The following is a 25,026-nucleotide window of genomic DNA, read 5'->3' on the forward strand; positions in this document are numbered from 1 at the left end:
CTTTTTCTAACATTTCTTTCTCGAAGGCCTTATCTATATCAAAATATTTATGAACAGCCTCACTATAACGTTGCACTGCTGTTTCTTTCCTCAAGAACAAGAAGGAAGAAGGAGAACACGTGAGAGGGTACGTGCCAGAATTTGAAGGAAGAAGAACACGCGAGGGCGCTCGGCCTGAGCTGCCGCGGTATCGGCCCCTTCCGAGATCCCGCGGCACCATGGCTGGCCAGCCTAAATAAGCCGTGGCCCCAGCGGCTACCTCATCGCGCCGCCTCCCGCGATATATATATATATATATATAATCCTGACCCGCCATGGTAGCTTAGCGGCTATGGTGTTGTGATGCTAAGCATGAGGTCGTGGGATCGAATGCGGCGGCCGCATCTCATCATCATCATCATCAGCCTAGTTACGCCCACTGCAGGGCAAAGGCCTCTCCCATACTTCTCCAGCTACCCCGGTCATGTACTAATTGTGGCCACGTTGTCCCTGCAAACGTCTTGATGTCATCCGCCCACCTAACTTTCTGCCGCCCCCTACTACGCTTCCCTTCCCTTGGAATCCAGTCCGTAACCCTTAATGACCATCGGTTATCTTCCCTCCTCATTACATGTCCGGCCCATGCCCATTTCTTTTTCTTGATTTCAACTAAGATGTCATTTACCCGCTTTTGTTCCATCACCCAATCTGCTCTTTTCTTATCCCTTAACGTTACACCTATCATTCTTCTTTCCATAGCTCGTTGCGTCGTCCTCAATTTCAGCAGAACCCTTTTCGTAAGCCTCCAGGTTTCTGCCCCGTACGTGAGTACTGGTAAGACACAGCTGTTATACACTTTCCTCTTGAGGGATAGCGGCAACCTGCTGTTCATGATTTGAGAATGCCTGCCAAACGCACCCCAGCCCATTCTTATTCTTCTGGTTATTTCAGTCTCTTGATCCGGCTCCGTGGTTACTACCTGCCCTAAGTAGATGTATTCCCTTACCACTTCCAGTGCCTCGCTACCTATCGTAAACTGCCGTTCTCTTCCGAGACTGTTAAACATTACTTTAGTTTTCTGTAGATTAATTTTCAGACCCACCCTTCTGCTTTGCCTCTCCAGGTCAGTGAGCATGCATTGCAATTGGTCTCCTGAGTTACTAAGCAAGGCAATATCATCAGCGAAACGCAAGTTGCTAAGGTATTCTCCATCAACTTTTATCCCCAATTCTTCCCACTCCAGGTCTCTGAATACCTCCTGTAAACATGCTGTGAATAGCATTGGAGATATCGTATCTCCCTGTCTGACGCCTTTCTTTAATGGGATTTTGTTGCTTTCTTTGCGGAGGATTACGGTGGCTGTGGAACCGCTATAGATATCTTCCAGTATCTTTACATATGGCTCATCTACACCCTGATTCCGTAGTGCCTTCATGACTGCTGAGGTTTCGACTGAATCAAATGCTTTTTCGTAATCAATGAAGGCTATATACAAGGGTTGGTTATATTCCGCACATTTCTCTATCACCTGATTGATAGTGTGAATATGGTTTATTGTTGAGTAGCCTTTACGGAATCCTGCCTGGTCCTTTGGTTGAAAGAAGTCTAAGGTATTCCTGATTCTATTTGCGATTACCTTAGTAAATACTTTGTAGGCAACGGACAGTAAGCTGATCGGTCTATAATTTTTCAAGTCTTTGGCGTCCCCTTTCTTATGGATTAGGATTATGTTAGCGTTCTTCCAAGATTCCGGTACGTTTGAGGTCATGAGGCATTGTGTATATAGGGCGGCCAATCTTTCTAGGACAATGTTCCCACCATCCTTCAACAAATCTGCTGTTACCTGATCCTCCCCAGCTGCCTTCCCCCTTTGCATAGCTCCCAAGGCGTTCTTTACCTCTTCCGGTGTTACTTGTGGGATTTCAAGTTCCTCTAGCCTATTCTCTCTCACCTTATCGTCATGGGTGTTACTGGTACTGTATAAATCTCTATAAAACTCTTCAGCCACTTGAACTATCTCATCCATATTAGTAACGATATTGCCGGCTTTGTCTCTTAACGCACACATCTGATTCTTGCCTATTCCTAGTTTCTTCTTCACTGCTTTTAGGTTTCCTCCGTTCCTGAGAGCCTGTTCAATTCTATCCATATTATAGGTCCTTATGTCCGCTGTCTTACGCTTGTTGATTAACTTAGAAAGTTCTGCCAGCTCTATTCTAGCTGTAGGGTTAGAGGCTTTCATACATTGGCGTTTTTTGATGAGATCTTTCGTCTCCTGCGATAGCTTACTGGTTTCCTGTTTAACGGCGTTACCACCGACTTCTATTGCGCACTGCTTAATGATGCCCATAAGATTGTCGTTCATTGCTTCAACACTATGGTCCTCTTCCTGGGTTAAAGCCGAATACCTGTTCTGTAGCTTGATCCGGAATTCCTCTAGTTTCCCTCTTACCGCTAACTCATTGATTGGCTTCTTATGTACCAGTTTCTTCCGTTCCCTCCTCAAGTCAAGGCTAATTCGAGTTCTTACCATCCTATGGTCACTACAGCGCACCTTGCCGAGCACGTCTACATCTTGTATGATGCCAGGGTTCGCGCAGAGTATGAAGTCGATTTCATTTCTAGTCTCACCATTCGGGCTCCTCCACGTCCACTTTCGGCTAACCCGCTTGCGGAAAAAGGTATTCATTATCCGCATATTATTCTGTTCTGCAAACTCTACTAATAACTCTCCTCTGCTATTCCTAGAGCCTATGCCATATTCCCCCACTGACTTGTCTCCGGCCTGCTTCTTGCCTACCCTGGCATTGAAATCGCCCATAAGTACTGTATTTTGTTTTGACTTTACCCATCGCCGATTCCACGTCTTCATAGAAGCTTTCGACTTCCTGGTCATCATCACTACATGTAGGAGCGTAGACCTGTACAACCTTCATTTTGTACCTCTTATTAAGTTTCACAACAAGACATGCCACCCTCTCGTTAATGCTATAGAATTCCTGTATGTTACCAGCTATGTTCTTATTAATCAGGAATCCGACTCCTAGTTCTCGTCTCTCTGCTAAGCCCCGGTAGCACAGGACGTGCCCGCTTTTTAGCACTGTATATGCTTCTTTTGGCCTCCTAACTTCACTGAGCCCTATTATATCCCATTTACTGCCCTCTAATTCCTCCAATAGGACTGCTAGACTCGCCTCACTAGATAACGTTCTAGCGTTAAACGTTGCCAGGTTCATATTCCAATGGCGGCCTGTCCGGAGCCAGGGATTCTTAGCACCCTCTGCAGCGTCGCAGGTCTGACCGCCGCCGTGGTCAGTTGCTTCGCAGCTGCTGGGGACTGAGGGCAGGGGTTTGATTGTTGGGTTCATATAGGAGGTTGTGGCCAAGTACTGCACCAGGGTGGCCAATCCTGCTCTGGTGAGAGAGTGCGTTACCGGTTCTGGTCACCGGGATCAGGCCGCACTCCAGGCCTGTTTGTGCAATTTTCTCAACACACGGAGTTTTTTTGGTATTTTCCGGTGGGGAATTGTGCGGCATCGGGATTTGAATCACGGTCCTCTTGCACGGGAGGCGGATACTCTACCGTCCACGCAGGAGTTAAATTAAAAATTAAATTATGGGGTTTTACGTGACAAAACCACTTTCTGATTATGAGGCACACCGTAGTGGAGGACTCCGGAAATTTCGACCACCTGGGGTTCTTTAACGTGCACGTAAATCTAAGTACACGGGTGTTTTCGCATTTAGCCCCCATCGAAATGCGGCCGCCGTGGCCGGGATACGATCCCGCGACCTCGTGCTCAGCAGTCTAACACCATAGCCGCTGAGTAACCACGGCGGGTCCCGCAGGAGTTGTACGCCTCATTTAACCTACAGTGGTGCCCTATTTGATCAGTCAAGGTGGACCAATCTGAGCTCGGTTATACCGCACGGATGGCACTCGGCTAGAGAACCTCGTATTTATGACCTGCACATGTGTGGCCATACATAATTGAAGATATATATGGCTTTCTTTTTCTTTTTTTTTTTAGGAGGGTACCCGTACAGTGGTAAAATAAAGGAAAAGGCATTAAAAAGAAAGAAAGAAAAAAGAAAGAAAAAGCGGAAAGAAAAAGGAACATGACAGGCGATTTGAACTCGTGACCATTGGATGTTGCCCGGAAAGATAGCTCAATCGGTTGGTTCGTCAGGCCCCAGGTTACATTGAAGCGCCATAGCTCCTGCTCCGAGCCTCATATTTACGTGGAAACGGACTGATCTTGTCCGCGATAGTCGTTTCTTGGAAAAATGGCCGCCCGAGGAGAAGAGCGAGCTCGAGCGGCTTTAGAGACTAGGAAAACTGCCTTAAAATATTTAGACCTGAGGGAAAGCTTCATTTACAAACTATAACACGGCAATCAGCACTCGAATACGACGAGAGGAATTATTGAGACGTGGAAAATTCCCTTGAAATAAAGATGGTTTGCGAGACAAATGCTTGTAAGTATTGAACCTCTTAAAAGATGAGGGGGAAATATGCGCTCACCGAGAGGTCATCGTCTGCACGGGACCACCACCAGGCACCTTACTGAGATGGGGAGGGCTCTGCGGGCCGGACACAAAGCCTCCCTTCTCCGCCGGCCAAGAGGGGAAAACGCGCTTTCCGATCGCTCAAGGTTGCGCGGACATAGTATAACTCTAGCGTCTAGGAACAGCTTAACCAGGTGCGAGGGCGGCACGCATAGCGTGGGAAGCTAGCCGCCAGAATAACTATCTCAAGGACTGCTGCTGACGAGGGCGAAATACCTTCGTGTAATTATAATAACCCTAATCGGACTACTTTCGAAAAAAAAAAATCTCGATGGGGGCGAAATGCAAGAACACCCGTGTCCCGTGCATAGGGGGCACATTAAGGACTTCCCAGGTCGAGGATAGAACTATCATTACTGGCCGCTGAGTCACGACATAATGATGGGCGTTCTACTAGCGCGTTGTATGCATCGCAGCGACATATTTCACTTTGGCTGAACGTTTATATCACTGACCGCTGACCCTGGTGAACGTTTACTAAAGCGAAGGTTTATAGGGCCAGGCGAAACGAAAATGCGTCTGTCCACGCTTGTGTACAGAAAACTATCATCATCAGCAATGGCTCGAGCGTCGTCGTCTTCTTCCACAGCTAGCTTGTTGACGTCCCTCGGCGCAACCGCCGAACACGCTGGCTCCGTTGCCACTCATCATTCCAGCGTAGAATTTCACTTCTGTTGTCGTAATGGGGAGACCGCGCTTTCGGGGGTATGAATCATTCATTGAATTACGTGCCGGCCAGGTTTAATTTTGAAGCAATTTAATTTTGATGAATCGCTAGCGTCAATGGTGGGCAGATACTGATAACCACGCCGCCAAGCAAACTCGAGACATCGAACGCAAGCGACAACGGCGGACAGCGGGCCAGGGTTGCCAGATCGCTCCAACCACAGGTAGCCAAATTGGCCTCTGCAGTTGCCAGAAAGTAGCGAAAAGCAAAACTTTTGGGTAGCCCAAAAGTAGCCAAAAAGCTTTGTCTTTGTGTGAAGTCATTTCTTAAGCATATTGGATTAATTTTCGGCAAGAATACGTGCACATTAGTTTTTGCATGCATGACCACGCATTACCTCCCCGCGCATCGTCACGGAGGCCATGCGGCACGGAAAATAGATGCTGCTCAAGCGCAAGAAGTGCAGAAACGCAGGCATTCAGGCAAATTCATGATAACGCAAATGCGGTCTTCATTGCAAATGTACTATTTTGTTTTTCCCAGAGCATTAAAAAATCACGAAAAGAACAACTGACAAATAGCACCGCGCAATAAACACGCTAAGCAATGGCATGCATTCAGGCGTTCAGTATTATTACTTACAGCTCATGATATTTTGCTTAACATCACACAATGCACTAAACTAAAAACTGCAAAAAGCTACAAAACAAAATCTAACCCAATAGATGGCGGTTGGTACAAAATCTAGTACGATATATAGACATAAATAAGTATGCTATGCTATGATTAAGCATCACGAGCTTATTGCGAAGTGGAACTGTTTGGTCCATACAAAATGTCAGAGCTGAAACGGGACAAAAATTATTGGCTTGGTTTAAAATCCTTGCACCAGCCTCCGTTCCTGGCCAGGCCAAACTTCACGTGGAGGAGCGGTACCAATGTCTCCTTCGACATTTTATTTCGAAAGTCGGTTTTAATAAGCGAGACCTGGCTGAACACTCGTTCGACGGCGGCATTTGATACGGGTAGTGACAGCAAAGACAGGAGGGGGGGTTCGGAGTTGTGTAGGGAACGGATGGCTGTGGTGGCTGTGGGGCAACGGAAGAGATATGTTCTACGTTGGCGTTGGAGCAGGGGCGATTTGGGCAGGAAAGGTCCGAGCGAATCGGCACGTAGGCGTCATGAGGCAGGCAGAAAATTCGGCAAATTTCGGTTAGGTTCAGCTCGGTGTTCTCCCCCGGTTCGGACGCTGTAGTCACCCGCGGCGCACCGTCAACGGGAGCTAAAAGTATCTTATGCTTAAAACGCAGGACGCCGAAGGCTCACACGTGGAGGCGGCAACAGTTCGCTGGTGCACCCGGGTAGCGTTAGTGCTCGGATTCCTGAGGCCAGCTTCCTTAATTAAAGTTATCCAAAGGCTGCGATCCTTGACTTTTTGAGATGCATATGCGTTCTCTAACATAGGACTTGCAAATTTTGATTCTTTAGCAGACGCGCTCAATTTCTTTAACCTGCTGTCGTCTGCATTTTGATTCCAGCGTGCTTTACACTTGCGCTTAACTATTTTTACTTTTCTTTTACACAGAAAAAAGATGTAGCCCTACAATAGCCACATCGCCAAAGGGAAAATTCTGACGCCAACTCGGACAAAAAGTAGCCCAATTTGGCTATTAATAGCCCAATATGGCAACCCTGCTGCGAGCATACTGTGACTGACGTCGGCCCTAGGGATAAACACCGGGGCCGCAAATTTCAGCTTCGCTTGTTAACCATCTGTACGGAGTGCTTGGGCGGTAGACTGTTTTTTTTTTTTTTTTTGCTTACCAGCCATGCACGTAAAGCACCTTTGAATTGCATTTGATTATGGGGTTTTACGTGCCAAAACCACGATTTGATTATGAGTCATACCTTAGTGGAGGACTCCGGATTAAATTTGACAACCAGGGGCTCTTTAACGTGCCTCCAGTGCACGGGACACAGGTGTTTCTGCCTGTCGTCCCTATTCAAATACGGCCGCCACGGTCGGGATTCGATCCCGCGACTTCGTACTTAGCAGCGCACTACCATAGCGGCGAAGCCACAGCGGCGGGTAAAGCAGGTTTGAGTTTCTAAATATAGGCCGTGTGAGTTTGTTAAGGGTGAAATGTTAGAGCACGGCCTGACACGCCAAGGTATGGCCGGCTACTGAGCAGAAAGAAAAAGGCAATCAGAGGAAGGTGAAGGCATGAAAACAATTATTAGGAGAATGGAAACGAAGACGAAGATATCTGTTGATTTATATAGGTGTCTATAGCGTGATGCGACACCAAAGTAGGAGCGGCAGAAATACGAGGCGAATTGGAAAGCCTTTGCCCCTATTTTTTTTAGCCAAATTACGGCCGTAAATCCGAAGTCAACACATCCATTCCCAGCAGTGGAGCTTTCTTGGACCGGCTTTCAGAGAGGTTTTCAAAAACGCGAGGTACGCGTCCTGCATTTGGCTGGACAAAACCAATAAGCCAAGTGGACACACCGTCACACTCCGCTCAATCGGCTTAGCAGCGCGCGCCAGGGCAGCTTCTATGTTTGTTTGTTTGTTTGTCCTCTTTAACTGGCTCGGGCTGCGTTCAGCCTTATTCTTCTTCATCTTCTATCCGAAGGCTCATACCGCTTGAAGCCACCGGCATCAACGCTGTGCGCACCCACGTTCCTGCTGAGAGCAGGTGTGTACATACACTGGCCTGAGTGGAACGGTCAGTACACACCAAGCTATCCAATTATTACATTACTCCTGACAAACGCCGATGGTCTTCCATCGGTCTCATTTGGTGCACCACGCTGCAACGCCGTTATATATCGGCGCTCCTCGTCGCACCAGCGTAGTGAGACTGTTGCTATAGTTGCCAGGGCGCTGTTTCTGCTGCACAGCAACAGCTGCCTCGTGTGCTGCCAACGTGGCGGCCCTGCATGTCGTTTGAACAGCATCCCAGGAGCTCGAGTGCAACGCTAAACTTTGCTATCGTTGTCAGTGCTTTGCCCTACGGGCAAAACTGTCAGTTTCTGATCCAATATTTGAAATCAAAGAAAAAGTGTGCACTACGCCCTACCCATGTGAAATCCACAAGGAAATATTGCGGCTCACTGGTCTCGACTGTTGAAAAAATATTTACTGAGGTACCTTCATTAAAACGCTGCAAGAAAATTGCACAGAGTCTGGCACTGGTTGAGTCACAGATTCCGAGCGAATGAACGCAAACGACCAGTCCGTTTCCTAAGTCATCAATGCTGTTGCAATGATGAAAATAATGAAATGTAAACCGAGATAAAACAGGGATGGTCGCAAATAAGCTAAACAGCACGAGCAGTGTGTTTAAAACTTGCGTAGCATAACCGAGCGCGTCATGTACAGAAATGTGTAAAAAAAAATGCATAGGGCTAACTCAATCACTGCCAATGACTGCGTTAGAATCGCGATAAGCACAGCCAAACCCGATCACTATTTGAGCATGCTCACTCTCAATCATGCTTGAAAACCTCTCAGCTCGCGAAGCCGCACAAGGTAGCTATAAGAAAGACCTACAGCTCCCTGACGTGCAAGAAGATGGAGTTTATAAATGGCGCATTCTTTTTTTTTTTTGCGACTGCGCAGTATTATGCTTGGTGTTTTCGAAGATTATAATACGCTCGCCCTCCCGAGCTTTTCTCGCTACCTCACACCAACCATGTCTAACCCCCTTCATCTGCTGAGCATCGTTCCGCGCAGACCAGGGATTCCCCGCGACTACGAGAGGCGCGCCTCTCGCGTCACGAGTCACAGGTTCCAAACTAATGAAGACATACGACCAGACCGTTTCCTCATTCATCAATGCTGTTGCAACAATGAAAATTGCAAACAGAGAGAAAAGGTTTCCTACAGCCCGTGACATTGTCTATAGCTAAAATAAAGAAAAGGAAAGGAAAGAAATAAAGAAGACTCACAACACACGGCGAGCACATCGCGGCTCCGGTCGCGGTCCCAAGATTACAGCCTCTGATAACGACTGACGGTCAAAGTAGGCGGAGGACGCTCCAAAGGGCAGTCCATAACGGGCGCATCGAGGACAAATAATGTGCTCTATCATTCGTTGAGTGCAGAGATTGCTATCCAGGCCGTAAGCGTGGCCAATAACGTTAACGTAATGCCGAGCGAAGGCTATATTAGGTCTGACAGTCCCATATATAGTCGACTCCTTATTTTGCCATCCTGGTGGCATAACGCCGAAAGTAGTGCCCGTGAGAGGTCGTGAGTATGTATTCTAATTCTTACTGTCAGTATCAAGGTAGCCGAGAACCAAATCATGCCTGTCGACACGGGGAAGCCGGAGTAAAACATGAACACGACAAAAAAGAAGAAAAAAATATCGGTAGCGATTCAGCGGCAAAAAAAAAAAAAAGACATGGTAGAAAAATTTATGGCTCGCCCCACTTGACGGTGGTCTGTACCGGACCACCATCAGTTGCACTTCGCACCTCGAAGAGGCAGGATGTGTGTCGAGTGTGTTCAGTGAGCTCCTGAACAACACTTTGCAATATGGAGAACGTGGTTTAAATCATGCATCCGGGACCTCTCTGATGCGTATATATATATATATATATATATATATATATATATATATATATATATATATATATATATATATATATATATATATATATATATATATATAATAGGAAATGATGGCAGATTGGAAGCGTTGTAAATATAGCCGACAGTCTCGCGAGTGGAATTCACTTCTTCAGGGCAGTTTTAACGTTTGTGTGGTCTTTCGTCTCGACGACTGCCCTCACCCTCGCGCACATTTGAAGGAGAGGGCGGCCCGCCCGACCAGCCGCTTTTGGTGCGCTTCTACACCGGAGGCCGTTACGGAAACGCGTGGGGTATGTGTTTCGGCGCAATCTTCGCGTCTGCATGAGCGTGCGCGGTGGGGGACCGTCGAAGATGAAGAGCCAGTAGAGGACGCCGTGGTCCCGAGTGATATCGAGTTACCGTAAAGCAAGTGTTGAGGAAACACGGCACCGGCGCGGAAGCCACAGGCGGTCGCGCACAGCGTCGCCTGGGTTCCTTGAACAGCGCCGTTAAGTGAAGGGAGACTGCAAGCGTATCAGGGCGGCTGCCACAATAATGAGCCCGCGCTGCTTGTGCGATGGCCCGATGGCCCTGAACAACCTTACAGGCGCTAAGCGGTGAGTGCCAGAACCGCTTCCTCCCCCACGAGGAGAGTACACAAAGAATGGTTGCAAATGGGAAGCGGAATAGTGGCTTGAAGGGGCATAGACGCCTTCTATTTTAGCTCTCTAATGTAGTTTTTTTGTAAGTCCGTGTAAGTGAGACGTGTAAGTAGAAAGGGTGACGATAATAATAATCTTCATATGTAGGAAACAATACAAAACTGTTTACGAGTACGACCCTTTCCAACAGCCAGGGTCCCAGTATCGTTATGGTTTGAGGTTGCTGAGGGCTTAAGGTCTCCCTTCACTTGAGGAGGGGAGGGAGGGAGGCATAGGGCGGCAACGAGTATAGCGGGAAGACTCACACACGCTCATATATATATCTATATCTATATATATATATATATATATATATATATATATATATATATATATATATATATATATATATATATATATATATATATATATATATATATATACATATATATATATATATATATTGACAGGTGGTAGTGCCGGTTGAGGATACAGCAACAAAACTGCGAATGGCAAAACTAACTTTATTGGGCGTACCTGCGCCCAGAAAAAACAGGTTACACTAAATGCTCAACGAAAGCGGCGAACACAGTTGGCGATCGTCGAAAATCTGATCAGCGGGTCAAGCGCGTCGGCTTTTATACATGAGTTGTCGAACGTTCCAGAGTAATCACTGGGACCCGCGTGTCTTCCACAAAGTTGTACACTATTCGCGTCGCGCATACATGCAATCAGATTACAGAAGGTTCGGTGACAGACATCAGGTGGAACCATCGATAACATTCCAGAAACTTCCGATACATGCAGGCGCGTCCTGCGCTGTGCGATAACATTTGTTAGGCGTTGAAACGTGGTCGCCCGATAAAGATAAACAAGTACATGCATATGCATATTATATATATATATATATATATATCATAAGAAGCCAACAAACAATGACAGTGGATCACAGGATCCAGCAGTGAAGCAGGTCAAACAAAAGAACAACGCAGAAATTTCACTAATTCATGAGCAGGTAGCTTCACGCTGAGGAGGTGCATGAAAAGTACGCTGTGCAAAGAATCTTAGTCGAACAAAGGTAGTGACCCTCAAGTGCAGTGCCTTGACGAAATCCATGCAGCAGTGCGCCAATACCTGCGTTGTTGTTCTTGCCCATGCCACATTAACCGATTAATCGCGTTTATTTCACTGATCAAAAAATTGGAGAGTTAGAATCGCCCCGCACAGGAAATTACTGGTCATAAAATCACCTCCAGCGCTAGTCGAATGGGTGCCGCAGTGCTACAGTTGACTTGCTGAGTGGGGGCCCAATTTTAAATATAGGGGGGCCAGGGGGGGGGGGGGAGGGGCTTGTCTCCTCGGGCCTCCCCTGACACTATGCACTGAGACTGCTACATTGTGCTCTAGAACAGCTTCCTCTTATGTTACTTCTCTGAGGCTGATTAGTTTTCCAGGGTCCTCATTGATGCCGGCTGATAATGTCCGTAATTTAAGAATAACGTGGCCTTCGCGCTGTTTCCGATTATGGGTTTCGCGTTTGTGTTTGTCAAACAGTATATACAGTGAACCCTCGTTAAGACGAACTCAGTTAAACCAAATTCTCGCATATAACGAACAACATGGGAACATTTGTTTGGCTTTTCCTAGACTCAATGCAAAAAAAAAAAAAAACGCTTAAGACGAACCTTCTTAGACGTACTGTTCAGTTAAGACGAGCATTCAGAGTGACCGCCACCACTACCAATCCTAAAGGCTAGGGTGCCTCGATGCGCCGTGCCCGAGGGCGCGCGCATCGAGGCACCCTACTGGAGGCATGCGGCGCACATCGCCCGTGGACAGAAGCGAAAACAAGAGGATGAAACGAAAAAAAAACTCAGTGCCCTTCCACTCTGAGAAGGATGCCCAGCAAATCTGTGTATGTCGGCCCCTTAATAGCGAACTGCACCTCGGCCGCGGGTCGGCCCGGCATTGCACAATCTTCGGGATCGGCCCACTTATGGGGAGTGCTTAATGCCTGCTTCACCTCCGCCGTACGTCGGCCCGGTGTTGCACTATCTTCGGGATAGGCCCACGTATGCAGAGTGTTTAACGCCTGCTTCGCTTCACCTCCACCGCGGGTCGGGCCGGTATTGCCCTATGTTCGGAATCAGCCCACGTATGAGGAGTGCTTAACGTCTGGTTCACCCGCCGTGGGTGCTCAGTGGCTATGGTGTTGAGCTGCTGAGCACGAGGTCGCGGGATAGAATTCCGGCCACGGCGGCCGCATTTCGATGGGGGCGAAATGCGAAAACACCCATGTACTTAGATTCAGGTGGTCCCAGGTGGTCGAAATTTCCGGAGTATTCCACTACGGTGTGCCTCATAATCATAAAGTGGTTTTGGCACGTAAAACCCCATAATTTTTAACGCCTGCTTCACCTCCGCCGCAGGTCGGCCCGGCATTGCACTATCTCCGGGATCGGTCCACGTAGAGGGAGTTTTTTTTCTTACCACGCCAACAACACGAAAATTTCCTTGGACGGTAGAGGTATACAGCTTCGCTGTAAAAACAGTTACAGTGGCGTTTCACTTCGTGAACGCGGGTGACGTGCAAGTGTATGGGTGCTTTGGCGCACACGAAGCTATCGGGCCTCGGTGCGCCTAGATGCCTAAACTGTCCGCATCGCAGATCGTACTAAAGACAGGGCTGTCGCGGCCACGCTAACGCAGCAGCAGCCGCAGTAGTAGAACGCCCCCTTGACAACATTAGCTTATTAACTAAATTAAGAAGCATGGTGTCAGCGCGCACAGGCAACCATGAACACATCCCACTCGATGACTGCGGACGCTCGCTGCCAAAACGCTGGCGTGAGGATTCACGGCAGCAGCAGCGAGCGAAGTGATCTTCGTGCTGTCTATCGCTTCAACGCAAGCTGAGCATTGAGAACACAGCACACGCAAAGCTGCGAGCCATCGGTCCACCTAGACTGTGCGCCCAAAGCAGATTGCGTTCAAGAAAAAGCCCGCGCGATCGCGCACGGCTGAAGTACAACGTCCCTGTCCCTCCCCTGGTGCTACGCGCGTGACTGAAGAAGGCGCGCTTCCTCCCCGCGTTCCCCCCTTGCGCACGCGAGATTGTGCCTCCATCGTTGGCTCACCACCGCACGCTTTAACTGGCACACACAGCGTACGGCGCGTGAGGATGATGTTATCACAAGACGAAGGCGGTACGCCCGTAAAGAAGAAACATTGGGTCTCTTCTTTTTATTGGCTAATGACCTACGCATGTAGCAGGTGAATATATCTGAACCATACGAATGTGTTGTATCTGCGCTACAAAACAAATATCAGGAAAGAACAGTTTCTTTGAAGGCTTTGTTGACAGGTTTGGTGATGGTGGAATAAAATCCATCTCTAGGACCACATGTACAGCCATCTTGGAATATTGTAGACATGATTATACTGTGTTAATTATACTGTGTTCGTCACGTCACCTACGCTGTTACTTTATCAGTTGTCAACGAGATTGTGTTAGAGTGCTTTTTTTTCATGACATTTATGCATATGTAATTCTTCAATCGTGCTATTCATACTAAAACCTGTAATTTTTCTATGTTAACGATTTGTTGAAACTGCTTTACTTTTGTTTTATTACGTTTACTTTGTAAAGGAGGTCCCATTGCAGTCTTTGACTTCGGAACCTCCTTCTGAATATTAACAACTTGTAATATTTCTAATGATCTCAATAAAAATCGATTCTGATTCTGATTCTGATGAGGCAAAATTCCGATTTTACGAAAATTTAGTGGCAAACACGCTTCATCAGCGATGCGTTTCAGTGGTCGCGGGATGCGCCTTCCGTTGGGATGTTCCTTCACTGACCGAAATGCCAGCCATCTCTGAGGGATCATGTGCTTCACGTCGCGCAACACAGACAGATAAGCAGTCAACGAGTTGATAACGAGTGATGAGGGGTTATATGCGTCTCATCACGTTTTATCAATGGTTCGACGCGGATAAAGAAGGTGCTAAAGAGCAATAAGGACTTTTATCAATAAGAGCGATAAAAGCGATCGGTCGGAGAAATTACGGTAAGGTTAATAAGCACTGACAAGGGTTGATAAGGATCGCATCAAATCTGATAAGGTTGACAAGGATAGATAAAGGTTCATATGAATCGGGTCGATTGCGATAAAGTTGATACCGACCGATAAGGGTTGAAAAGGGTTTGTACAAGTCGGATCAAATTTCATAACGTTGATGGCGTAATGTAATAATGAAAGCGGGCTGCGTGGAAATGAGCAAGTGGCACAATTCTTACACACACTTAGACGACTTCGAGAGGAGTTTCTGCGTGATATTTTAAATACAATCGCAAACAGCATTATCTTCGAACAACATTTGTTACTGATGATACGGTAAATTGTCCTTGTCGTAGTTGTACGAACAAACTCCTAGCTTATCTCCAACGTGGAGCCGATAAAACGCGACATGAGAAACAAAAATGAGGAATTATTCCCTAAAAAAACCCCGTAAAGAAATCGTTGTCTATTCGAGTGATGCATACTAAAGGTAGTTTTTATTATATAGTTACTGACGAGTACGTTGCAAAACGAAAATACGGGACTCTGACGCAGGTCGAGTTGGTGGCCGAAACCGAGCACGCCGCCACACGCCGCCACACGCCGACCTCTCCCCCCCCCCCCCCCTCCTGGCGCCCCGCTCCTTACCATTTCATACGGGCGTCCGTCAAGACAAAAGAAAGAGAAATAAAAAAGATGCAGCAGATTAAACGTGACCTGTTGGAATCTAATACAACGAAGCTTACGAAGCAGTGTTCAAGCGCACCTTTCCATCTGGCTCAAGGATGCACCGAACGAGGAGCTCTGCAATGCAATGCATCTTTGAACGCAACCATCGTTATAGGGTTTGAAAGAGGCAAGTTTAGCTTTCTGCGTCATTTGTTTAGGCTACCAGAGCTCCCCTTAAAGGCCCAGAAGCGACCGTCCACCCGGTTCTTAGGCGACGCAACACATGCGCAATGTGAGGCCATCATTCGGGTGCTCTCTCCCGTCTCATCGCGGCTCACCGCCTACTGGCCCCCTCGCCCTCTCTACTAGCGGCCAACGACCCGCACGCGCAGGCCGACTCCTCCGCCCCCCCCCCCCCCCTTCTACTTTCCACTGCTGCGGGCGAAGTAGTGCGAGCCATCGCTCCTAGATGGCGCCGCCAACCCGCAGCCGAGGGGACGCCCATAGCATCCATCCATTCATCCATCCATCCGAGTGTGAGCTATTCTTGTGTCCGCTTGTGTCCGTCTGTCGTTTCTTCTTGTGTCTGTGTTTTGCTGCGCTGTGCCAGATACCATTCCATGATGACTAACCAACAAGCCCGTATCGCCAGCTTCGTGAGCTATTCGGTGATAACGCACGAGCAGCAGCCAGCAGCAGCAAGCGGCAGCCACGGGCAGGAAAGTGCGGGATGGTTCGCAAAAAGCGCTCCACTTTAAATGCAACGTCTGAATGCACATGGCGAGATTTTACTGTGGAAACTCCCGCAGAAGAATCAGTAGAGCTGGAATGCAGTATTAGGTCTACATAGTCTTGCTGGTTAATTAATTAATTAATTAACGTGTGCACAAATAAATACTAAATAAATAGCCGAAGGAGATTCATCCTTATAGCTGACTCGTTGCGGAGCCGATCCTAAACCGGCTATAAACCTGAAAACTGAGTACTAATTAACTGCTGAATAAAAGGTAATGAATATTGGTTAAATAGCAGTTACACTGCTCCAGATGTTCAGCGGTAACTGAGGCGCGATCTTGTAGCGATGCCTTCCGCTCGATTTTATGCCACTCTTATCATCCACCGTTTATGACCGTCTGGTCCCATTGATAACGCGGGCGGAGCGTTGCTCTGCACTGACGAAGCGCGAAAGGGAATAGCATCGGAAAAGCATCGCTACAGAATCGCGGCCCTGCTTCTCTATTATTTCGCTCTCTTGTTATGTAGAGAAACAAAAAGTTAATAAAGTAGTGAAATAAGGCCAGGTGCCTCATAAGGACTGTCCAACGTTTGGTAGCTAAACTTACCTAAGAAGTCCCTCCATCTGAGTCGTATTAGTTGTCTGTACGTAGTGAAGTGACGTTACGTGGTGTTGCTTATAGAGGGCGGCAAGATTGAAAGGAAGCTCCTTCGCTGGTCGCCAGCCTCTTTTCAAGAAGAGGACGTTAATGAGAGGAATGTAAAGAAGTTTTTCGTTCAAAAAAAGTTTTCAGCAGCATCGTAGCCTGAGATGCCCACGTGTGATGGAATGCATTGGAACTGCATTTGCAAATCTCGATGTTGTGGCTATCTTAGGCTATCGAGCGTTTGGCTAATAAATATGTTAAATAAAGCCCGCACTGAATATGCTGTACGGACTCTTTTTCAGTCAGCGAACAATACGAAGGCCTACAGTTAGGGAAATGTAAGCGTCTCAAGCGCTGCAACGACTGCCATGCACTCTGTTGCAGAGCAAAATATCAAGGCACTGAAACAGAAAGCGCGAGAAAACGTCTGGTTGGACATTGAAATAGCTAAAGCGGTCGCCCTTCAGGATTGACATTTTACAACTTTGTTAAAGAGAAAGAAGACCGACATGATATATTAAAACAAAAGGCGAGTGGCGATACCATTTTGAAGTAATCGCATTAGCTCCCCATGAAGTAATAATATCAGTTAGCTAGCTAAGGCTAGCTAACTGTGTGTTACGTTATTATAACTACAATGAGATTTGTATAGCAAGAAGAAGAAACTCAACCTGGCAGGTTTTCTGGGCTTTCTTTAAAAACGTGTTAGTCATTCCAATGAGGAAGGCATATGAGTTTGTAAATGCAACGCCTATCCACAGACGGTACAGCATAGTCTGTTCACGTCGTGGTAACCCAGGCGGTAGGTGCATCCACGTGCGACACATACAGCAGCGATTATACGCTAGCACACATTATCTGTGTCTGCCGGCGATATAGTGCCCAGAGACAAGTGATCTGCTGATGTGCAGAGTGCTGGACAAGTTGGACAATCATTCACTATCAGAACTAAAAGCTTTAGGCCAGTGCTCCCAAAGAACATCCGTGCTGAAGGCCTTGCTCGTGTTACTAAGGTTCCTGTGGTCTACGGGCCTTCACGATATACTTTAAAAACGCCGCCCCCTACCACTTTATAGTGTACGCGGTTTGTTCGTGCTCGTCTCTCTTTCTCTTTCTTTGTCTCCCCCTTCCACTCTCTTTCTCTTTTTATGCCCCTTAACCCTCCCACCGTGCAAGGTAGCCAACCGGAACTACCTCTGGTTAACCTCTCTGCCTTTCTATGCATTCTTTTCTCTCTCTTTGAAAAAGTGACCAGGAAACGCGAAAATATCGTGAAATTCACGCAGTCACAACGACGCCATGGACATATTGATATGGGTACGAAGTGAGAAAAAGATTTTCTCGTTAATTTCATCTACGAATGACCATTCCCATTTGTCGAACAAATCCAGTAAGAGCGTTTGAAAGAGGAAGCTCCAATTTATACCAACATACTATTTCCCTCTGATCCCTTAAAGGGTGCACCGCCGCGTAAGCCATACGCTTGTGGCGGAGCCAACACAATGTCGCTGCGTGCTACGCTATACTTGCGGACTTTTCTTGGCTATAAAGCGAACGCTGCTGAAACTAAGCGCGCCTTTTTCACTGCTGCTGGAAGTAGACCGCAATTGTGCTTACGTTTTCTTGCGTGGAAAATAGAAAACAATGTTCTTTTTGTTTTTACAGCACATAATTTGAAACGATACGTAATCTTCACCGGTCAGCTATTGGTATTTTATTGTATTTCTAGTTTGCTCTTTCGAGTTTCCGCACACCCGAAAACGTCGCACGTTTTGCCCATTCATCAAACGCAAAATGACGCCCGTGTCTTCTGGTGAGTGTTTGTCGCTTGCTGCCCCACCAATCAACTCCCCTGAGAGGCTGTTGACCAACTTTAGCAACAAAAGAGTGTTGAGTCACACAAAAGAAGTGTTTGCAGCGTCTGCGCGGAAAGCAAGCGAACCCATCTGGAAATCGCAACCTTCAGCATGTACTACAAACGAGTGAGCGAGCTGACTGCAGCGCCGGCTCTACCGACGCCAGCGTCGGTTGAGCGTCGGACTCCTAACCGATGCCACACGGCTGCTTCAGAGCTCCGACGCAGGCTGCGATGCTCGCTGTCCAGAACTTCGTACATATCGAATGTGAATAAACATTGATTCCCACAGAGTTAATTGTATTTGCCTTCACTTAAATAAAGAGGTTGTGCAAGGTTGGCGAAATCGAAACCGGTGCCAAGCGCGCCCGGACTACACAGCGTACGAACACAGCCATGTGCAGAAGCTCCACCTGCGTAGCTTTCGCTTCATAGCCAAGAACAGTTGCCCGCGAGTATAGAAAATGATGTTTTACTTCAACTAACAAAGTGTGCTCGACGCCGCACGCCGAGTGCGCTTCTTTTCTTCTGCGGGCAAAAGCAAGCTAGCGCTTTACTACATTCTCGAACGGCACACTTCGCACAGCTGTGTGGCCGTTGTCTTGTGCAATATAATTCACCGATGTTACCGAGAAGCAGTCATTCGGAAAGGGACAGTGCGCTGCTTTGCTGTCGTGCGGCGCTCCTTAGAGTATCTTTAATATTCCGCTCAATCAGTTAATTAGCGAAGATCAATTATGCAAAATTTTCGCGATATTCACTTTATGAAAGGAAATATTAAATACCAGTGGAAAGGCGGACATTACTCTTGTTGGTGAGGTGAACTATAAAAAGGTTCCATTGGTGCTTTTCTTCAACACGGAAACTATACATACAATAACAGTGGGGTTTCAATTTACAAGTTTACAAAAATTCCTCTTTGCACACAACTGAAGCGTTCTTTTTCGTGTTGGCGCTGTGTGTACATGTTTCCCTTGATTGTTATGAAAAACATGGACGGAAGTGTATGGCGTTATGAAGCGAACCTCGTGTAGGGGGGAAGTTTTGTAGACTGATTTTTCGCAGCAATAGACTTGTGGGGGCCCATGTTTGGCGATGTTAAAACCAGCTGCTTCCCACCGCATTTACAACTTGAAAATTTTTGCGAGTCTGCGGGGATAGGTAAAATTTCAGATATCTATCACAAGAAGTTAGCTTCACCTCCTTTCGCCTGCTTATCTATGTTACCGTCACACATCAAGCTTAGTGTGGTTCATAAACTCAAGAATTGCAACCCTTACAGCATACGTGGGCAATAAATGCTAGTTTCGCACAATAAACGGCTGCCATAACATCCAATAAGAAAATGCGGAGCTCTCTCTCTCTCTCTCTCTCTCTCTCTCTCTCTCTCTCTCTCTCTCTCTCTCTCTCTTATTTTTTTCTTTGGAATCTTCACTCGATTAGCTTCGCTAATAAGAGTGCTCCTGCCTCCGTATTAAAATGCTCGGCGTTGCGCCGAACATATTACAATTAGCTGACGTATACGAATTGGTTCGTAAGTGTTGACACTTACGGCTTCTCTTCCTGACTGAAAGAAGATGAACGAAGTTTCAGGACGGGTCTGGCCAAAGGACAGGGAGGACGAAAATCGTTATATTGTAGGAAGGCCCGCTTAAAGATGCTCCCGTCATTATAGCGGAAACATGGGACGGGCCACTCGGAAGAGCCGTCTTGGTTAAAATAAAAAAAATGGCCAAATCATTAGCACTACCGCAATAATTAATGCCTTGGCGCTTTGAGAGAAGATAAAAACACGACCGACTCTAAACACACAATATGAACTGACGGGGAAGATCATCTCAACTTCACTCTAGCTTTTGTTTTATTACACTATATGTCGATACTTGCCAATTAGAATATTACACACCCTAAAAGTAGTTGGCAAACGTGCATTCGAAGACACCGGGCGAGAGACGGGTTGCTCAGCAGTGCAAGTAGGCAGCATGACGCCGCTGCCTCGCCAGCTAATCCCGATCGGGGCACGTGCTTGCAAGGTGCAACGGCTGCTCTCAAGAACCGTTTACGTGCAAGCAAAGTTCCAGTATGAATTGATAAAACTTTTGAAAACGAAGCTATGAAGGCGAAAATTAAGTGACCATTTTGTGCCGGAAAAGTGAACTAAGCAAAGATAACGTCTCGAAATGAATGTTCTGATATATACAGCGAGCAAACAAGGGCGCGCATATATTGTATTAAAATGTTCTACGCGAAAAAAAAACACTTGAGGCATGTTGGCAAGACGCAAAACAGCAACATTAGCGGTCCGAAGTGCAATTATGAAACGAACGGCGAGTCGAAGAGTTAATCACCGTGCAGAAATGGGCAGAGACCGCCACGGCGAGTAATAGAACTTCAGGGAAGCCCGCGCTTTGCCGATGAGCGGCCGGCAAACTGTTGAGCTTCTCAGATAAACTACGCGCGCAAGTAGTAGGGGGTAAGTGAAAGCAAGTAAGAGGGATCGCTGCAGAGGAGAGAAGCATTCGAGAGGGGCATCCTCGCATCCCACTTTCTCACATCCCCACAGACCCGTTCGGCTCGTAAGGCGCCGCTCGCAGCGCCAAGCGGTGCGCACGGCGAACTACAAAGGCGGCGCACGCCCACGCCGCGCCAGTCTGCGCTCGAGTCGTCACGGCAGCCAGACGTAGCAGACAGCGCGGTTGTGCGCAAATTACTGGACGGGCCGCCGCTGATCTGGTCAAGCTACGGGGGACGTGCGACGAATTGACTATCGACCTTTTCCACTCACTGCCACCAAACTCGTCCTTTGGCCTGTGCGATCGACCTGAGCATCCGGCAACATACATCGTGAGCGGTTCGTTGCCCGCACGAACTTTGTTTTCTGGCCTATATCAATGGCCATCCCCTTCCGCGGTGTGACCTGAGACAAGAACAGAAATTGAAAACAACTTCTCCATAATAATGCCCTGCATTTGCTAGGTCTAGAAGTTTGCGCCGACTGCCTCTTGAGTAATCTGCCGACTGGGACGAGCCGGACTGTGACTTGCAGGACTTCGAAGTGTGAGGAACCTGACGACCAGTGCCACTGAACATTTACTGTCCTCACAGCTCCGTGTACAGTCAGTGCGAAAAGAACTCTACTTTGCAGCAATTTATTTTTCCCCTTCACAATCGACAAAAATGTGAACTGTGACGTGAGAAAAGTTCCCGAAAGAACTTTAGCGATGATTTCAAGCACATCCTAGGAAAAAAAAGAGAAAGAAAACGTAAGTCGGCTTTGATGGATATTTTCAACTGTGAGCGACAAGTGAGTAGAGACTGAGCCGAAACTTTCGTGACACGTCTTTGAAAAAGAACTTGACACCCGCAATCTAGCACTCGGACGTGAAATGTGAAGTGTGACGCGAACCAATCGTAGAAAACTTCTCGCATCTTGAAACCTTGGCTTGTTTCTTCTTGCGCACCTCAACGAAGTGAACTGTTGTCACCCTATAAACGACTACGCATCCTTGATCGCACCGTCCCTTAAACACGTCTTTAAATTACACAATCCTGCGCTTCAGCACAGCCGGTGTTTCCCTTGAGCTAGACATCTGTGTTTGTAATCACTGACGTGGACTACCGATGAATTCTCCGCCGTTTCCTTCCGAAAAAAAGCCACATTTCTAGAACTTTCTCAGCATCGTTCAAACTAGGTTTTTAAGATGATTGAACTTAGAATTGGAAGCGGTAGGCTGTCGTTGGCTGTAACCAAAAAAGAGCATCGCAGAGTGTATGACGTCCACGCGGTCTTTCTTCTTCACTAGGACCTTGCGGACTCGACTGCGCTCCTTTGAGGAAACACCTAAACCGTATCCATGAGTGCGGCTAACGTTACGGCGGCGGACTTCAATGTGACCGCGAGGTCTCCGCTAGAAGTGGCCCGCGACGTGTACCGCCTCGCGGTGCCCGTCATGCTTGTCGCCTGCCTAATGTCCATGGTGTTCAACCTTGTCATAGTCGAGTCGGTCCACTGGCTGCGACGCAGCCCCAGCCCGACGCTCTGCTTTAGCCTCAGTTTATCAGCGGCGAACGCCTACGCGTCTCTTGTGGTCGGCGTCGGTCTCGTGGTCAACAGCCTCCTTCCGACCTTGTACCACATCCAGCCTCCGGCCTGCTGGGCGCTGTCCCTGGAAGCCTTTCGCCTAACAGGCCTCATCGCGTCCGTGCTTCACCTGTTGGCCCTCGCCGTGAACCATTACATCGGTATCCTGCGGCCTCTTCATTACGCTGCAACTGTGACTCGACGCACTGTATGGCTGACGACGGCAGCAATGTGGCTTGTGCCCCTCTTTTTCTTCCTCTTGTACTTCACAAGCGTACCCGGGCAGGGATTCCAGGTGGCCGACTGTCGCTATGACTTCATGCTCTGGAGCACTTTCCGCGTCATACTCTCCGGACTTTTCTTCGTGCCACTGGTACTCATGTGTTTCATATATACACACATCTTCCTGTTGGTCCGACGCCACCAAATGGGAGCGGGAATCTCTGCCCAGATTCCGGGACAACTGCGCAGGAGTGTCAAGGCCGTCTACACCACACTACTGATACTCGGCACGTACCTCATAGGATGGATGCCAGCCGTGCTCTTCTACGTACTAACATGCCTCGATTGTCCCTTGCCGATCACGTCGCTGTCTCTTGACGTGCGCCTCACCTTCGGCATACTGACCAACACACTGGTGCTGATCAAGTCGTTTGTCGATCCAGTCATCTACGTGGTGCGCATGCGTGAGATTCAAGATGCCTTCGTACTCATGTGGAAGTCCCGCTGCGGCCTGGTGGACGTGGCCCGATCTTCGGTTGACCTCATGCGGATGGCCCACTCCCGCAGTGACACGCAGCGCATCACGACCAACGGGTCGCAGCACAAGCAACGCAGTATCGCCCAGTTCAGCTAGCCCGGTCGACCACTAGGCGGACGGTTATCGAGGCAGCGGCGAGAAACTGCCGCAACGGCTTTGTGAACATGTTGTGAACCGTACGCCGAAGCAAGCTGCTCCCTCCGACACTGTCGAAGATCAACTACCTAAATATCTACATCACAAGAGGAAGACCGGACAGTAAATGCTTGATAAACAATGTTAGAGAGATGCAGTAGGTGAAGGGGCACCTCATTGGGACGACTACTTGTTGACCCGATCCCTGGGAACCGTATTCGCTGCTTTCCATCAGGTCAGCGTCCTGAAGCAAAAGGGCACTTTTCGTTTCCTTGCTTATTCAGCGTGTGGAGTTAATCTTGTAACACCTATGATAAACTACAATACTCCAAAAGGGCGTCCAAGCGTCCTTCAACTTAAATCCGTTGACGCGTGGTTTAAGTTGACCAGCGCTTGGAATGACAATGTTAGCGTTTCTAATACGCTAAGGTGAATATCCGCATTTGGTTCACTCAGACTCAGTGAAAGTGTTGTGTGGTAGTGCGCGCGCAGCGGTAAGCTTTAAGCGCACCGTCAGCAGAGTTCTGAACATTAAACTCTGTAGATGCTTGGGAAACTAAACATCACAGATATCTTGAAGTTACCGCTTTCTATTTTGCTTGCTTTTGCGTGCAGCTTACATCAATATGATTGTGCGTGTAGCGAGTGAGAGATAAAAACGTTTTTGAAAGACAGTGTTATGCCGGCGTTCTTTTGTTTCTTAAAAGTTCAGGTCCTGCTGAAGGTTCTCATCTCTCACATTTCTTTGGCAAACTTATGTGATTGTCAATGTTGAGAAAGAGCGTGCCACTTTTTTCATCTTGTTCTGACGCATGCTCCTTTCCTGTATACATACAAGAGCCCCGGCTTAAGATGATGTAGAGGCAGTGGCCACAGAATGAAAACCTCAGAAGTGATGCTCACTTAACCTAAGTGTCTCTCCTCCCATAAATATGAACTATCAATGACAGAGTGCTTTGTGCTTTTAATCTAGTCATGTTATCTCTGATGTCTTCTACTGTGCAGGGCCGAAGCTAAATCAGTACCTTCGGCCCTATATTGAAGGCTCCAAGATTGTGCGAGGATTTCGCGTGAAACTTGCGCAGTGAGTGTTTCAGGTAAAAGAAGGGATATAAATCCGCCAAGAAGAAAGTAACGCAGTGTTCTGAAATCATGGCGACCCTTCCTAGTGCCGACCCTGAAGTGCTGATTACAAAGTTGTACCCAATCTATGTCGTTACCTGAAGTTGTGTTGCGATTTTATCATGTGAAAAGAAAACAAAAATTAAATCACTGCTCCTACTGTTTTAAAATTTGTGTTTGTCCTTTCGTACTCGTACATGTGACGTATTTCGGTGCTGCACATTCGAGAAATTAAGAAGACATTCCGGACAGTGAATTCAAAGATACACCACCGCTTGGTGTCAATCAAGTTTGAACAAAACCTGGAAGAGAAAGTTAGTTTGAGCGGTTTGCAGAAGACATTATAAGTTGTACCTTGTTGTAAAGCTATTTTGCAAGAAATACTTATGGAGGATGCGTTGCGGAATTTAAAGTGATATGAGACATAAAGTGGCCTAACGTAAATTGCTAGACAATTCTTGAACGGCGTGTCATTCGATATGAGTCTGGAAACCACGTAAAAATTGAACGTTTCCTTGCA

The 25,026-nt window shown here is 47.5% G+C and overlaps 1 protein-coding gene across 1 annotated transcript; it reads left to right on the forward strand.

Moving 5' to 3' along the window:
* Positions 1 to 21,072: 21,072 nt before the first annotated feature.
* On the forward strand, positions 21,073 to 24,676 carry LOC126547436 (adenosine receptor A3-like). The gene has a single exon (XM_055063004.2). The coding sequence runs from the start codon at positions 22,263 to 22,265 to the stop codon at positions 23,343 to 23,345; it is 1,083 nt and encodes a 360-aa protein (XP_054918979.1). The 5' UTR covers positions 21,073 to 22,262; the 3' UTR covers positions 23,346 to 24,676.
* Positions 24,677 to 25,026: the final 350 nt, after the last annotated feature.

The sequence above is a fragment of the Dermacentor andersoni genome, chromosome 1 (assembly GCF_023375885.2).
Source record: "Dermacentor andersoni chromosome 1, qqDerAnde1_hic_scaffold, whole genome shotgun sequence".
Lineage (NCBI taxonomy): Eukaryota > Metazoa > Arthropoda > Arachnida > Ixodida > Ixodidae > Dermacentor > Dermacentor andersoni.